General features: G+C 37.7%; 9 protein-coding genes across 9 annotated transcripts; 5 read left to right on the top strand and 4 right to left on the bottom strand.

The window, feature by feature from the left end:
- Position 1: 1 nt before the first annotated feature.
- Positions 2 to 900, bottom strand: LOC137583840 (glutathione S-transferase 1-1-like). The gene is made up of 2 exons (XM_068298991.1): positions 824 to 900; positions 2 to 689 (listed from the first exon to the last, which is right to left on the bottom strand). Exon 2 carries the CDS (start codon positions 682 to 684, stop codon positions 31 to 33), a length of 654 nt encoding a protein of 217 aa, XP_068155092.1. The 5' UTR covers positions 685 to 689; positions 824 to 900; the 3' UTR covers positions 2 to 30.
- A 160-nt stretch (positions 901 to 1,060) lies between these two features.
- On the bottom strand, positions 1,061 to 2,314 carry LOC137585689 (glutathione S-transferase 1-1). Its single transcript, XM_068301572.1, has 2 exons — positions 2,186 to 2,314; positions 1,061 to 1,832 (listed from the first exon to the last, which is right to left on the bottom strand). Exon 2 carries the CDS (start codon positions 1,826 to 1,828, stop codon positions 1,199 to 1,201), a length of 630 nt encoding a protein of 209 aa, XP_068157673.1. The 5' UTR covers positions 1,829 to 1,832; positions 2,186 to 2,314; the 3' UTR covers positions 1,061 to 1,198.
- A 2,344-nt stretch (positions 2,315 to 4,658) lies between these two features.
- LOC137585687 (glutathione S-transferase D5-like) lies at positions 4,659 to 5,380 on the bottom strand. The gene has a single exon (XM_068301571.1). It carries the CDS (start codon positions 5,355 to 5,357, stop codon positions 4,710 to 4,712), a length of 648 nt encoding a protein of 215 aa, XP_068157672.1. The 5' UTR covers positions 5,358 to 5,380; the 3' UTR covers positions 4,659 to 4,709.
- A 2,375-nt stretch (positions 5,381 to 7,755) lies between these two features.
- LOC137583853 (glutathione S-transferase D5-like) lies at positions 7,756 to 8,426 on the top strand. Its single transcript, XM_068299004.1, has one exon. The coding sequence runs from the start codon at positions 7,779 to 7,781 to the stop codon at positions 8,424 to 8,426; it is 648 nt and encodes a 215-aa protein (XP_068155105.1). The 5' UTR covers positions 7,756 to 7,778.
- A 942-nt stretch (positions 8,427 to 9,368) lies between these two features.
- LOC137584673 (glutathione S-transferase 1-1-like) lies at positions 9,369 to 10,050 on the top strand. The gene has a single exon (XM_068300186.1). The coding sequence runs from the start codon at positions 9,394 to 9,396 to the stop codon at positions 10,042 to 10,044; it is 651 nt and encodes a 216-aa protein (XP_068156287.1). The 5' UTR covers positions 9,369 to 9,393; the 3' UTR covers positions 10,045 to 10,050.
- Positions 10,051 to 11,163: 1,113 nt separating this feature from the next.
- On the top strand, positions 11,164 to 11,937 carry LOC137585685 (glutathione S-transferase D2-like). The gene has a single exon (XM_068301569.1). The coding sequence runs from the start codon at positions 11,195 to 11,197 to the stop codon at positions 11,840 to 11,842; it is 648 nt and encodes a 215-aa protein (XP_068157670.1). The 5' UTR covers positions 11,164 to 11,194; the 3' UTR covers positions 11,843 to 11,937.
- Positions 11,938 to 12,282: 345 nt separating this feature from the next.
- On the bottom strand, positions 12,283 to 13,035 carry LOC137585684 (glutathione S-transferase D2-like). The gene has a single exon (XM_068301568.1). The coding sequence runs from the start codon at positions 13,011 to 13,013 to the stop codon at positions 12,366 to 12,368; it is 648 nt and encodes a 215-aa protein (XP_068157669.1). The 5' UTR covers positions 13,014 to 13,035; the 3' UTR covers positions 12,283 to 12,365.
- Positions 13,036 to 14,117: 1,082 nt separating this feature from the next.
- LOC137585686 (glutathione S-transferase D2-like) lies at positions 14,118 to 14,850 on the top strand. The gene has a single exon (XM_068301570.1). The coding sequence runs from the start codon at positions 14,140 to 14,142 to the stop codon at positions 14,782 to 14,784; it is 645 nt and encodes a 214-aa protein (XP_068157671.1). The 5' UTR covers positions 14,118 to 14,139; the 3' UTR covers positions 14,785 to 14,850.
- A 162-nt stretch (positions 14,851 to 15,012) lies between these two features.
- LOC137584231 (glutathione S-transferase 1-1-like) lies at positions 15,013 to 15,729 on the top strand. The gene has a single exon (XM_068299521.1). It carries the CDS (start codon positions 15,015 to 15,017, stop codon positions 15,660 to 15,662), a length of 648 nt encoding a protein of 215 aa, XP_068155622.1. The 5' UTR covers positions 15,013 to 15,014; the 3' UTR covers positions 15,663 to 15,729.
- Positions 15,730 to 16,116: the final 387 nt, after the last annotated feature.

Here is a 16,116-nt window from a genome sequence, read left to right on the forward strand (position 1 = left end):
ATAGGTATATAAATTCTCTTTATTTGCAGCTTAATTGCCCAAGATTCCACCCAAATAGAGCTTCTTGTAGTATAAACAACCTTCCCAGTTCTCCTCCCAACCGGGTATCACCTTCTTGGCATTCTCATACCATCTGACCACATTTGGATATTTGCTAAAATCATAGGCAGAGACCTCAAATGTGGACACAGTGGCCAGTAGGGCGAAATCGGCCAATGTTAGTTTCTCACCAGCAGCATACATATGACCCTCTAGCAGGGTATTGAATTGCTCGAAGGCAGAAGCAATCTTCTTGTAGTTTCCTGGATCCGCTGGCTTCTTCTCTTCCTCAAACAACTGAGGATAATAGTAGTATACATAGCTCTGATACAATGTGCCCAGATCAAAGAATATGCGATGATTGACCAAAGCCTTCTGCTGGGGATCCTTGGGATACAGAGAGTCATCCTTGGCATATTTCTCCGCCAAGTAGATGAGTATAGCACGAGATTCCCACAGAGCAAAGCCATCATCCACAAGTGTTGGAATCGTATGCTGTGGATTGATCTTGACGAATTCCGGTTTCAAATGATCTCCTGCATCGAGATCGACCTTTATTTTATTCAACTCCAATCCCAAAGCCTTGGCCGTCATCAATATGGATCGGCAAGGGGCCGAATAGAGCATGTAGTAGAAGTCTGGCATTTCTCCTGAAAAGTTGTGAAATTATTTTTAGATAAACATAAAAGCCAAATTGAGGCTGCTGACTAGATGTTATTAGTTTTCTTCCTTTCTTGTTTTTTGTTTGCCACTGTCAGTAATTTTCCATGACAATTTAGCTTACTTGTTTTGTTGTTATTGTTGTTAGTTTTAATTGAATATCACCATGACAACTGTACCCATAGGCAGAAACTAGCTGACTGCACTCTTGGTGCTTTTATGGCCCTTATTTATGGAGGAGGAAGAGCAGAGCCAGAGCTTTTTCTAGGGCACTCTTCGGATAGGGCAAAGAGAATCGAGTTAAGAGAACTGTTTTATCCCACATCATACGACACAACAAAGAGTTCAGCCAGAAAATGTATTAATTTTTGTTTTGCTTTACTTTGTTTGCCTAATGCAAATTAGCACACATTTAATACATAGTTCATAAATTTGAGTGAACATGAATAAATTATTATTAAAGAATACTTGTTATGTAAAAAAAACAGAAATAAATAGCTTATTCAAAGAACTTCTTGAACTCCTGGCAGCCGGCCCAGTTGTCCTCCCATCCGGGGGTGACCTTCTTGGCGTTCTCGTACCACTTGCTCACATTGGAGTACTTGCTGATATCGAAGCTGGCCACTTCGAAGGTGGAGACAGTAGCCAACAGGGCAATGTCGGCCACGGTGAGGGAATCACCGGCAGCATACTCCTGTCCCTCCAGGAAGGTGTTGAGGAAATCGAAGGCAGCCTCGATCTTCTTGAATGCCTCTGGATCGGCGGGAGCCTTGGCAAACACCTGAGGGTAATAGTAGTTGGCGAAGCTCTGGTACAGAGTTCCCATATCGAAATACAGACGCTGGTTGATCACAGCGCGCTTCTTGGGGCACTTGGGGTACAGAGAGTCGGTCTTGCCGTACTTCTCCACCAAGTAGACCTGAATGGCGCGGGACTCCCAGAGGGGAAAACCATTGTCCACCAGTGTGGGAATTGTGTGTTGTGGGTTGATCTTCAAGAACTCGGGCTTCAGGTGCTCGCCAGCCTGCAAATTCAGCAGCTTCTTGTTCAGCTCAACGCCAACGGCCTTGGCGGTCATGATGACGGAGCGGCAGGGGGAAGAGCCGGGCAAATAGTAAAAGTCAGCCATTTTTCTATAGAGAAACAAACGAAACGAAAACACAAATGGAAATTGTAATTAGACGCGCCATATAATTTAGATTCCAGTAACTTTAATTGCTCCCCCTCCTCTCCTCCTCATTAAAAAATTCACTTGGCATATGTCCATTGTTTTTTTGTTTTTAGCCATGGCTCATGAGACATCATGATGTCATGCAATCAGAGTTCTTTAGTTCGTTACGCCATTTCGGCTTAAGTCTTTCTTGTTGGCTAGAAAGCCTTTTCATACAAATTTATTTCTATTTTTTTGTTCACATTGTTCTAAGCAACAAGTTTTTTTTTTTTTTTTTTGGACACAAACACAATTTATTGTACAGTAGACACTTACAATTTTTGTTGTTCTTTAGTTTCAATTCCGCGATGCACACTGTACCAAGTTACAATTTCAACTGATGGACTTCGGAGGAGGGACAGCTTTTATAGCTGTTGGAGGTCGCCGCCGCTGCTGGTGCTGGGCGATGCCGGCAACCCATACATATGTACATATATTCTCATCATGGCATCGGCCGGCTAAAGAGAAGCGGCGTCAGGGGAACTTCCGTGGCAACTATTAAGAGAGACAATCGCAAGTTGTTTCTGTGGGGGACTATGGGGCGTGTGTGTGTCCAAATATACACACACACACAAACATCTATTCATACTCTTGCTCATATTCAAGTGTAAGCCTGTGACGTTAGTAAATGCTCGAAAAATATATATTAAGAGCATGCCGGCAACAGGTTTTTGATATATGTATCCATATATGTACATATGTATGTCTACCCTTCACTTGTTGTGCCACAGAAAGCGGCAACTTTCTAATAATCTTGTTGCACTATAAAGAAAATATATGTATATTGAAATTTCTATATGGGTATATTGCATTGATCGAGAGCTAAGTTTAGTTGTGTAGAGATTTACCAGCTGCCGTTATGACTGGGTAAACCGCTCTCCCAGCAATGGCCAATGCCTTTTGTTGTTCTCCTCTCCTCTACTAATTTATTCGCATATTTTTCTCGCTTGTTTGCCTGTATTCGGTGTGTTTGTCCAAATGTTCATATACAAGTTCTATACTTATTTAACATAAGGGTGATTCAAAGTATTCTAGAATACATATGAGTTTCCATTTTTCAGATACTTAAAGTTTAAATCATTATTTGCATAGTTAATACTTTTCATTTAAATAACTTATAATCTAAACTGTGAATCTTAAACATTTCAAACTTATTCCCATGACTAAGGTACGCCCTAATGTTCAAATAAACAACAATTTTTATAATTTTAGTGTCTGTGTTGATTGCAGCTGGAATCGAAAGCTCAAGTCATCGAGTAAATTGAGATTGCGCTTAAAAATAAACATAAATTTATCTCGAACGTGAAGAAAACACCAAATACATATACAGAGGTACATATGTACATATATACATACATATATGTATAGTATATGAACAAATAAAGATAAGGTACCGGCCGGCAAACTTTCCTATCAGCAAAAACCAAACAAAATTTGCCATTTCAAGCATGAGTAAGTAAAGTATGAAAAAAGTGTGACAAAGTGAGATACATTTTAGTAAATTGAGCGTTTAAATGACTTCCGCTGCATTTGTAAAATGTATCTGATAGATGCACATCCTTAATGAGTCACCAAAAAAACAAGGGGTTGGCTTATAGCTGAAACGAACATATCTAATCGCCTTGTGACGCAGTCATTACTCATTAAGTTAATGAAATCGAAAGTATGTAATCAAACATATCGATTTTCCATCAGAAAGTATGTATAAATTTCAGGTAAAAATCATTAAACATGCAACATGCTAATTAGAGTTCGTGTACTAAAGACCAATTATTTTATACTATCTCGATGACCTTGTCCAAGCTAAGTAGAATCCAATACAAAGCACACTAACACACATGCCTGGTTACCCACATATATAGATCCCACAATTTGGGGGCCTTGAAAGCCACATACCAACAACCGGTGAGCATTGTCGTAAAGTGAATTTGGTTTTTTGTATCTATGCCGATTTGTAGATAGATTACGAGCAAATGAATTTTCAATGAAAACGCTTTTGCCTTTTGTTATCAATTTCACAATGCTCGTGCGTAGAAAAGTATCACCATGATTTGTAAAATTACACCGAGAACTCCGAGCCAACTCCCATTTGGCTAACTTCCAGAACAATCGGTGAAGTTGATACATATAGGTACTTGCTGAACGAGAGGTAATCCCCCCTTTGAATCTGCGTGACACATGCGTAAAACCCCGCAAAACAAAAGTCAAATAATACAAATTTATACATAGATATAGATATGTTGATCTGTATATGTTTTTATGTTAATTGTTTTAGGCTATACTGAATCATATAGAGCCATAAACAAAAGCTGTTAACCCTCATGAGAGAAACAAACATCAGCAAAATGGCTAAGAGAACGGGCAAAGATTGTGTGTGTATCTCAGGTAAGCAAAGAGTGATCCAATCCCAAAGAGTTGGAGCTACACCTAAGGGGAAACCTCTTAACAAAAAATGCTCTTATATTAAATGAATAACAACAATTGTCAGAGTGGGTATTATGTACATAGATTTTTAGATAATGTTGTTTTGTATACCACAAAATCTACATGCATACATATATAGATAAAAGTGTAGAATGTTATTTACAAAAATTTTCAGATAAGATAGTTTTCTATGGTTTGAAGACCTTGAGGCTTACAAGCCCGTGAGCAGAACATAATTTCCATTTCACTACCACGAAACAGTCAAAGCCAATATAAATTAATACAAAAAGTGTTTGTTATTACTTGATAAGTTTGTTTGGTAGTGGTTATATAAAATTGACTAGATACATGAATTTAAAATTACATTTCATTCCAACTACTTCTTAGATTGTTGTTGGTAGCTATCGAGAGCTGCTTTCATGTCGGTCAACGACTTCCAGTTCTCCTCCCATCCAGGAGTCACCTTCTTGGTGTTGGTGTACCATCTGTCCACATTCGGGTACTTTTTGATATCGAATTTGAAAATGTCAAAGGTGGAGACAGTAGCCAGGATAGAAATGTCAGCCAGTGTCAGTTGCTTGCCAGCAACAAATTCCTGACCCTCCAGGAAAATATCCAGGAATCCAAATGCTGATTCAACCTTCTTGAATGCTTCAGGATCAGCTGGCTTCGAATGAAATATGGGATAATAGTAATCCATGAATGACTGGTTCAGAGTGCCAATATCGAAGTATAGACGTTGATTCACCAACGCCCTTTGCTTCGGATCCTTGGGGTAGAGCGAATCCGTCTTTGCGTACTTCTCCACCAGATAGGTGAGAATGGCACGTGCCTCCCACAGAGCAAACCCATTATCCACAAGAGTGGGCACTGTATGCTGAGGATTGATCCTCACGAACTCAGGCTTTAATTGATCGCCTCGCTGGACGTTTAGAACTTTCACATTTAACTTGAGGCCCAAGGCTTTGGCTACCATCAGGACAGACCGGTTTGCGGAGGATGTGTTGGAATAGTAAAGATCCATACTGATTTAAGAAGATTGTTGTGTTCGCGTTGAAACTCGAAGCGTAAACTGAATTGGATAGGGAGACCCCTCAAATATTTATATCAAAATGGTAAAACTGCTCGTCACTACAATTACAAACTTAATGTCATAGGTAACCATTTATGGCTAATCATTACAAGCAAGTCATTGGAGATTTTGTGATAACAAGAATGGAACATTCGATAACATTTAGCAAACATATCCACCAAACAAATATAATTCTAGAAGTTTATTTGATTATTGATCGGAATTAATACGCGATCGTTCACTTCTCCTTCTGCTATTACAAGACTAAAACAAAGTCGTTCTATCAAACATCTTAGTACCAACTTTAACTTGATCAATTACATATGTACATACTTACTTACATGTTCTTTCTTAAGAAAAAGTATCTCTCCCCATAGTTTTATTGTAACTTTTATCTAAATTTATGTATTTTGATACATTGCAAACAAAACAAAGCTAGATATAGAGCAATCAACAGATGCCACACCTGCAAATATAATAGATAAGATACATGGCTTTCTATAGTTTGAAGACCTTGAATTGTTCTGTAGTGATTATCATACCATTTGATTGGATGGAATATAATTTCTATTTGCTTAGGAACAGGTTGGGCATTTTGTTGTTTATAGACACTTGACAATATTTTGCATATACTAAAATGAGTTGGACATATAAGCCTATAAAGGATATACTTATTAAGTTAAGTTTGAATCTTACAGGAACTCTGCAGTCACATGAACGTACAATGACCTATGTATAACTTAGTTTTATAAGATTAAAAAGATGACAAAAGAGGAATAGAAAACACTAGAAATCCATACCCTTTTATTTAATGAGATTGAGAAGGATTAAATAAGGATAATATGATAGGGTCATACTTCATAATTCTAACTCAATATTAAATTAAAATTTAGGTAAATTCAAACAAATATTCATCAAGTTTCTCGAACATTCGCATAAAATGGCTTTCGTGTCTCTCTATATACATATGGCTATATCAACTTTATCAGTTTCACAATATCGCAAGTAAACTATCACCATGACTTGGCAAAAAATACATAAATAAACAATCTCGCAGAACTTTTGGTTTCTGCTTAAGTACACGTCAGGCCAGGCGACAAAACCAAATCGAATTGTTTTTATTTAGCAACTAAAAATAAACAAATTGGGAAAATAAATAAATACAGTATATTAGTATAGACATCCATAGACATGGAGATTTGTTTACTGTCTCTGGACTGAGGTTGGACGGTGTCAAAACCTCATTTCAACTGAAGTAGTTCATTTCATGGAAGTAAAAGAGTCGGGCTAAGAGTATTGCCAATGGCAATTCATGCGTCATCGGTCAGAACCAACCTAAGAGATATGTATACCGAATATGTAAAGAGAAGTCTTTTAAGAGCATTGAGATATCAAAAGCTTTCTATACTAATGTGTTCCATACTATATACTTCTATATAAATAGTATGGAGATTCCTACATACAGTCTATCTGGCCTTATATACACTCGTTCAGCCGGCAATTATATCATTTTGTTTTGTATACATTCGAGTAAACTTGTTATTTTTCTTTCTTTTTTTCTGTTGTATATTTTGATTAGATTCAAATTGATTAGAATTGACCAATTCAAGTGGTTGCCTTTTTACATTGAAATAGTCTTTGTAACTGATTTAATAATACAAATCAGTTCATACTTTAATAATACATTATAAATTCTACTATACATTAACCAAAGATAAGTAACCTTTGATGGATGGGATAACATTAATATGAATATTTGAATAAACTTACACAGCAGCCAAAAAATGTTGTCTATAAACTACAATTTTGTCTATGTAAAGAAGGTTAAGGGTTGTATACAAATAAAAAGAAGCTCTAAAGGAAGACTCAGCCAAGAGCCAACAAATAGCAATCAAGGATTTGAAGAGAAGGCCCTGTGAAGCATCTACTATAAAATAATGAGATTTGCCAAAAAGATAAACAAGAAACATGATCTTGAACGAGATGTAAGGAGATACTAATGACTATAAATTGTTGCCAAAATTAGAAAAAGAATCATTCATTTGGAAGAGAGACTGAGACTGAGAGACTGAAAAATTAAATTCGATCTTAGCTGTCTTTTTATCACTTTGTCCAATGACTTCATAGAATTATTAGTTTTTGCCGGGTGGATATGTTTGCTGAATGTTGTCGAATGTTCCATTCTTGTTATCACAAAATCTCCAATGACTTGCTTGTAATGATTAGCCATAAATGGTTACCTATGACATTAAGTTTGTAATTGTAGTGACGAGCAGTTTTACCATTTTGATATAAATATTTGAGGGGTCTCCCTATCCAATTCAGTTTACGCTTCGAGTTTCAACGCGAACACAACAATCTTCTTAAATCAGTATGGATCTTTACTATTCCAACACATCCTCCGCAAACCGGTCTGTCCTGATGGTAGCCAAAGCCTTGGGCCTCAAGTTAAATGTGAAAGTTCTAAACGTCCAGCGAGGCGATCAATTAAAGCCTGAGTTCGTGAGGATCAATCCTCAGCATACAGTGCCCACTCTTGTGGATAATGGGTTTGCTCTGTGGGAGGCACGTGCCATTCTCACCTATCTGGTGGAGAAGTACGCAAAGACGGATTCGCTCTACCCCAAGGATCCGAAGCAAAGGGCGTTGGTGAATCAACGTCTATACTTCGATATTGGCACTCTGAACCAGTCATTCATGGATTACTATTATCCCATATTTCATTCGAAGCCAGCTGATCCTGAAGCATTCAAGAAGGTTGAATCAGCATTTGGATTCCTGGATATTTTCCTGGAGGGTCAGGAATTTGTTGCTGGCAAGCAACTGACACTGGCTGACATTTCTATCCTGGCTACTGTCTCCACCTTTGACATTTTCAAATTCGATATCAAAAAGTACCCGAATGTGGACAGATGGTACAACAACACCAAGAAGGTGACTCCTGGATGGGAGGAGAACTGGAAGTCGTTGACCGACATGAAAGCAGCTCTCGATAGCTACCAACAACAATCTAAGAAGTAGTTAGAATCAAATGTAATTTTAAATTCAAGTATGTAGTCTTTTTCCAATTTATGTAAATTAAAGATCAAATTGTCATTGTAACCCAAAATAACCACTCAGAAATATTGCTCAGGTGTTGGGGTTTAAATCCTTTGATTTTAGGGCCGCAAACAATTTATGCTGGTCATTTGTGATTATGTTTGAGAATGTTAGGGAAATTATGTTTGAAACATAACTAAAATGTTATCGTTATCAAAGTGACATCACACATTTTCCGAACTCATGGCAATTAGCAATGACAATTCGATTTTCCCCTTCCAGTGAAGGCAATATATATTTGGCCGCCTTTAAGTAGAAAACTCAGTTTAGGCCAACTATTCAAACGTACCAAATGGATTTCTATTACTTTCCTTCTTCGTCTAATTGTCGATCTGTGATGTTGGTGTGGAATTTAACAAAAAGTTGCTCAATACATTTGCCGGTGACCACTTGAAGCCAGAATTTGTCAGGATAAATCCTCTACATACAGTGCCTACTATCGTGGATCATGACATAGTCCTATCCGAGTCACGAGCCATTTTGATCTATTTGGCGGAGATGTATGATTAGATAAAAAGAAATGGTTACGGTTGTAATTTGGTGTTACTCTAATTCGCTTTTCATATCAATTGCTTTTAGATAAGATGTTTAACAAAGTTTGCTAATGAGAGGAACTTGTTTTTTAACAAAAGTTTGATGAATATATTATATATCAAATACATTCATTTAATTATATATTTTGACAAGAGATTACGGTTTAGTATGTGGGACTCCAGTCCAGTGAATTCGCTTTGACACAGCTTTTCATTCTAATGATGAGAAGTGCTTTTTTGTGGGTCTGTTGTAGATATCAATTTTGTGCTTTTTGGTTTGGTATAAAAGCATGTCGCTGTGCCAAAGCATTCATTAGTTTCAGCACTACCACAAAGTAGAAGATACATATATCGAAATGGATTTCTACCACTCCTTCAGTACCCCGGCGATGCGTTCCGTTGTTATGACGGCCAAAGCAGTCGGTGTGGAATTAAATAAGAAGTTCGTCAACACTCGCGAAAAGGAACAACTGAAACCAGAATTTGTGCAGATCAATCCTCAACACACTGTGCCCACTCTGGTGGACAATGGCTTTGCTATTTGGGAATCGCGTGCCATAATCGCCTATCTGGCGGAAAAGTACGACAAGCAAGGCACTCTCTATCCCAAGGATCCACAGCAAAAGGCTGTGGTGAACCAGCGTCTGTTCTTTGACTTGGAAGTCTTGAACAAAGCCTTCTCCGACTACTACATCGTTCCGTTTAGAACCAACAAGCCAGCCGACCCTGAGGACTTAAAAAAAGTCGAGAGTGCTTTTGAAACTCTAGACAAGTTCCTCGATGGCCAGGATTATGTTGCAGGCAGTCATCTCACCGTTGCCGATATTGCCATTTTGGCTACTGTGTCGACCTTCGAGGTCGCCGACTTTGATGTCAGCAAATACACAAATGTGAACAAATGGTACCAGATCGCCAAGAAGGTCACACCCGGCTGGGATGAGAACTGGGAGGGTGTTGTGCAACTGAAGAAACTCATTGAAGAAATGAGGGCGAACCAGCCGAAGTAATTTATTTCCCACCTTAAGCAAACTTTAATTTGTTATAACAAAAAAAAAAAAAAATGTAAATAATTTATAAATTGAGTACCTAATACGAATGTTTTTATTATTAACTGAAGTACTTTTGAGCTGACTTTGTTAAGGAATATTACATAAATCTCCTAAAGTTAAAGAAGAATATGTACATATATTCAAGTTGGTCAGAATTTATATTTATAATTTGTCATTATGAGTCAGTCATTTACAAATTTAAAATATTAAAAAACTTCAACTTCGAAGAACAACTATTTTCTGGTCTGATATCTGGCGACCATAATCATTTGATTACATGTTTTTGAGTTTTGTCTACTCCTAGCTTAACTTGGACTATTCTTAAAGAATTCCAATAGAATTAAATGCCTGAAAGAGTCCAAAATGTATCTAGTTTCCTTATTGAGAGATTGTCACTTTTCGAAAACTATAAAAAGTCGACCAATTTATAAGGAATGCCGAATGAGGATACCCTTCGATACCTCGTTATTATAATTTTTCATTCTATTTGATTATCTGCATTGTAATTTCTAACTAGCAAAAAAAAACTTATTGGCACCCTTCCCTGAAGTTCTATGTCTTTTTTTGGGTAGGTAATCAAGTTCGATTCATAGATAATGGTGCCAACATTAGTCATTCCTTTTGACCTTTATACTCCTACTAGATTATGCTGCCAAACTGCATATAATAGATGTTGAAATTAATAAAGACTTTGATTTAAATTAATAATATTATAAGAATTATTGCTCATACATACTATAGTAACTGTGAGTCATAAGAAATCCTTTAAAGATTTATTTCTTAGTATATCTACTTATGAATTAATTCACTTAGAAAGGGAGACAGTGTTGGCTGATATAAATATATATATATATTGCACTTATATTTTAATTTGACAAAAGATAGCCCAAGCCAACAAACATCGATAAGCAAACGAATGTTATGATCGTGAATGAATATGTACCTGAACATATAGATAATGGTATCTGATTCATTTAGGTTTGTGTGGCCATATGACACCTAAAGTTGTTGACGTGTTGTTTGCTATAAAAGCTATTGCGCCTGGTTACCAAAATTCAGTAGTCTGTGTTTGTTCTTTTACAACGGATCATAATCTTGAAGCTCTAACATGGACTTTTACTACGTTCCCGGTTCAGCCCCTTGCCGCTCGGTCATCATGGTTGCCAAAGCCCTTGGACTTGAGTTGAACAAAAAGTTGGTAAACCTTTTCGAGGGCGAGCAGCTGAAGCCCGAGTACGTTAAGATCAATCCCCAGCACACAGTCCCCACTTTGGTAGATAACGGTTTCGCCCTGTGGGAGTCTCGTGCCATTCTCGTCTATCTGGTGGAAAAGTACGGCAAGGATGACACACTTTATCCCAAAAATCCCAAGGAGCAGGCACTGGTTAATCAGCGTCTGTACTTTGACATGGGAACACTGTACCAGAGCTATGTCGAGTATTACTATCCACAGTTTCGATTCAACAAACCAGCCGACCCAGAAGCCTTCAAGAAGGTTGAAGCAGCTTTCGATTACCTAGATACTTTCCTCGAAGCCCAGGAATTTGTGGCCGGTGGCCAATTGACCGTAGCTGATATTGCCATACTGGCTAGCGTTTCCACCTTCGACATCTCCGAATTTGATCTTAGCAAGTATCACAATGTGAGCAAGTGGTATGCGAATGCCAAAAAGGTGACACCCGGTTGGGATGAGAACTGGGAAGGTCTCTTGCAAATGAAGAAAATCCTCGAAGCCAAAGCAGCAGCAGCCAAATAAAATTGGAACTAGTTTTAAAGAACCTAATTGTTAAAGAAATAATTTAATATGAAATAAAACAAATTCATGGACAACAATTGTAATAAATTAAACTTTGTATAATTGGACACAAAGTATTAGAAAATGTAAATAACGACAAAGAAAATGTTGTCACATCCTAGATAAGATTCTGAACTGAACGGTTTGGACCAAAATACTATTATCTATCTATTACCTACTAAGTATCCTTCATTGGATATCCAATGCATTGATTTCTTCAATCTTCGATTCGATCATTCAAAGTTACAATAAATGAATCTATAGTAAGCATTTACTTGAGACAATTTGTTTATTGTTTATGTATAACCATGTATCAACACGATTTAAAGGGTATATGGCTAGCTAAACATCTTAGCCATTGAGAAATGTATTAAGTACCAAACTCTCGAAACAACAATTGATTTGAAAATCATCTTATAAGTTTATTCAATATAAAAATAAATTACTTTAAATGTATGTAGATATCAAGGGAATGGAATGGATTTTATTTCTTGGCAGGTAACATTGTCTCCAGCATCTTCTTCAACTGCAGCAGTCCTTCCCAGTTCTCGTCCCAACCGGGTGTAACTTTCTGGGCATTTTCGTACCATCTGTTGACATTTTGATATTTGGTAATATCGATTCCAGCCACAACAAAAGTGGAGACCGTGGCCAGAATGGAAATATCAGCTAATGTTAAATGATTGCCGGCCACATACAGTTGACCTTCGAGGAATGTGTCTAAGAAGCCAAAAGCTTCCTCTATTTTCTTTAAATCTTCTGGATCTCCAGGTTTACCAAAACGGAATTGTGGATAAAAGTAGTCGCCAAAGGACTTATTCAGCTTTCCCATATCAAAGTACAGACGCTGGTTAATCAGGGCCCTCTTCTGAGGATCTTTGGGATACAGTGAATCGTTCTTGCCATACTTTTCCACCAAATAAACGAGAATGGCTCGAGACTCCCAAATTGAGAAACCATTGTCCACAAGTGTTGGGATTGTGTGTTGTGGATTAAGTTTCACAAATTCTGGCTTCAATTGCTCGCCCTCCAAAGTGTTGACGATTTTCTTGTTGAATTCAAGGCCCAGAGCTTTGCCAAGCATAATAACTGATCGGCATGGAGCCGAGCCGGGCAAGTAGTAGAAATCCATATTGAGATTGGGATACGCTCTTTGTGGCTGTCAAAGTAAACTAGATTTCTACACCCATTGGGAGCTTATTTATATGGCAAATTGTTTTTCTCTTTGCAAGCTCACTTCAAAGCTCTCTTGACTCTTAATATCTTAGGTATATACATACAATCTGTATACTATATATATTCGAATTTTGTTATTTGTTTGGCTAAATTTTGCATGTCATCGTGAATTTCCCGAAATGTTTGTACTTAAATATGATTCATTTAATAGAACTCCTGTGACGAAATAATAGAGCATGCCAATTGGGCTCTGATTACCTCATGAATACCCTTCAAATGCATTGAGGCACGGACTTTTGGAGCTACAGAAAGCAGGTTTCAGTATAATGAGCTCAATTATCTCTTCAACTTCCATATTTGTTCAAATAAGTGACAAAATGACGATATCGTTCGACATATGGTACAGAAATATCCAAATCACTTTTAAAAAGTGCTTTTGTAGTCGTCTGTACCCGTCTATTTTAAAGACAGCTACTTGAAACTACTTTATCTATTATCAATTCGTTGGAGGTAACAGAATTCACGTTCACAGATAAGCAAATCAACTATTAAAGATCATTGATTATAATGACTAATGGTAGAAACTCGGCAGTATCTGATTTTAGGTGCCAAGTTCTGTAATTTGTTTGGCTAAAACTGCAATAAGTTTATATTCAAATGATCTAAAAGTTACAAGTTCTTTTATCAGCAATTGGTTATCTAATATGTGGTAAATTTTGACTTAATAGGTTGTGATTCGGGTAATGGGAAGTACTTCTATAAATGATTTTTCCTAGCTAATATTAACTTCTCGCTCTGTTAGACATCTTTGAGAAACTTGAGGTGGGTCGAAACAATTATTTTGGTATTTGAGCTATTTCACCACAAGCAAAATGCGTATCACAAACATTAATGACACAGCTAAAAAACAAAACTTTTATATACAGAGAGTGCCAAAATAATATGCCAAGAGAGTCCCCCCCAAAAAAACAAAAACAAGAGAGGAAGAGAAAGAGATTCACTGGTCTATAAAAGCCAGCTCTTAATAGCAAAAAATTTCAGTTCATTGCTGGCTGCTTCAACCGTTTGTTGATATTCAAAAAATGGATTTGTACTATTTGCCTGGATCAGCTCCCTGTCGCTCCGTTTTAATGGTGGGCAAAGCTCTGGGAATTGAGTTCAACAAGAAGTTTCTCAATACCCTCGAAGGGGAACAATTGAAGCCAGAGTTTCTCAAGATCAATCCACAACACACGATCCCAACGCTTGTGGATAATGGTTTTGCCATCTGGGAATCGCGGGCCATACTCACATATCTAGTGGAAAAATACGGCAAAGATGATTCGCTATATCCTAAGGATCCACAGCAAAGGGCTCTGATTAATCAGCGCTTATACTTCGATTTGGGTACTCTGAACAATGCCTTCTTTGAGTATTTTATACCTCAGTTCCGCTTTGGTAAGCCAGCCGATCCGGAGGCTTTCAAGAAAGTGGAGGCCGCCTTTGGCTTTCTGGAGACTTTCCTCGATGGCCAAGAATATTTGGCTGGCAAACACTTCACTCTGGCTGACATTGCTATTCTGGCTACCGTCTCGACTCTTGTTGTGTCTGGCGTCGATATCAGCAAATACAACAATGTGAGCAGGTGGTATGCCAACACCCAAAAGATAACACCTGGATGGGATGAGAACTGGGAGGGTCTGATGCAGATGAAGTCTTGGATTGATGCTAAGAAGGCTGCCAAATAGATGTAGTACACTCTCTGGAACTCATTAACATAAACAATAGATTAAATATATTTAGCTTGACAATTATTCTCTGTATGTTTCTCTTTCACATTCTCACTCTCTCCCAGTCTCAGTCTCTTATCTCTCTTTGGCCACTTGATGATATTGCTCTGGCAAAGCAATGATAAACTTTTCCATTTCATTATAAAAGCATTTGCCTCTCTCCATTACAATTCAGTTGACATTTCATCATGGAATTGTACTATCTACCCACATCGCCTCCATGTCGAGCCGTCCTCATGGCAGCCAAGGCCGTGGGAGTCGATTTAAAGAAGACTATCCTAAATAGTCTAGAGGGCGAAACTCTGAGGCCAGAATTTGTGAAAATTAACCCCCAGCACATAATTCCCACACTAGTGGACAATGGGTTTGCAGTTTGGGAATCTCGGGCTATTTTAATCTATCTGGTGGAAAAGTACGCCAAAGATGACTCACTTTATCCCACGGATCCGCAGCAGAAGGCGGTAATCAATCAGCGTTTGTACTTCGATATGGGGACCCTGACGCAAAGCTTTGCCGAATACTATTATCCCCAATGGTTGTGCAGAAAGCCCGCCGATCCCGAGGCATTCAAAAAGATTGATTTGGCGTTTTTCTACCTAAACAGTTTTCTCGAGAATCAGGAATATGTGGCGGGCGATCATCTTACGATTGCCGATATTGCCATTTTAGCCACAGTTTCCTCCTTCATTGTGGCAGGCATTGATATTACCAAGTATTCGAATGTGGAGAAATGGTATGCAAATGCTCAGAAAACTACGCCTGGCTGGGATGAGAACTGTGAGGGCCTTCTGCTGCTCAAAGAATGGATCGATAAAAAAATCAATTTAAGTAATTAAACTAATGATAAGACAACGTACTACGTTTACGTAAATAAATGAAGTTTCAGAAAATTTATGCCTAAAACAGTGGCCAAAGTACTTACATTATTTAAGTAAATTACATGTTAGAATATGATTATGATATGACACACTCACACTCTTTTGCCTTACTAACATATAAATAATATCTTCTATTCTAAATTCCAATTACTTTTACCCATATTAAAAGGTTTAAATCTAGTTTTTGAAAGCTTTCTCTCGACCCACTGTGCCTTAAAAGCTACTTAATGGTCATTATCAGGGCCAACCCGAAATGATAATCACAGTAATTATTCCTTGGACATTTATTGCGTTTCCCTGTGACTAATCTAACAATCAGAACCCATATAAGGCAATTGAATTTTCTTTTGGCCACACGACCGAAGGCCTGCGGCATTATAAAAGCAGCGACTGACTTCTGTCGGAACTCATT

The sequence above is a fragment of the Drosophila tropicalis genome, unplaced genomic scaffold (genome assembly GCF_018151085.1).
Source record: "Drosophila tropicalis isolate 14030-0801.00 unplaced genomic scaffold, ASM1815108v1 contig_878, whole genome shotgun sequence".
Lineage (NCBI taxonomy): Eukaryota > Metazoa > Arthropoda > Insecta > Diptera > Drosophilidae > Drosophila > Drosophila tropicalis.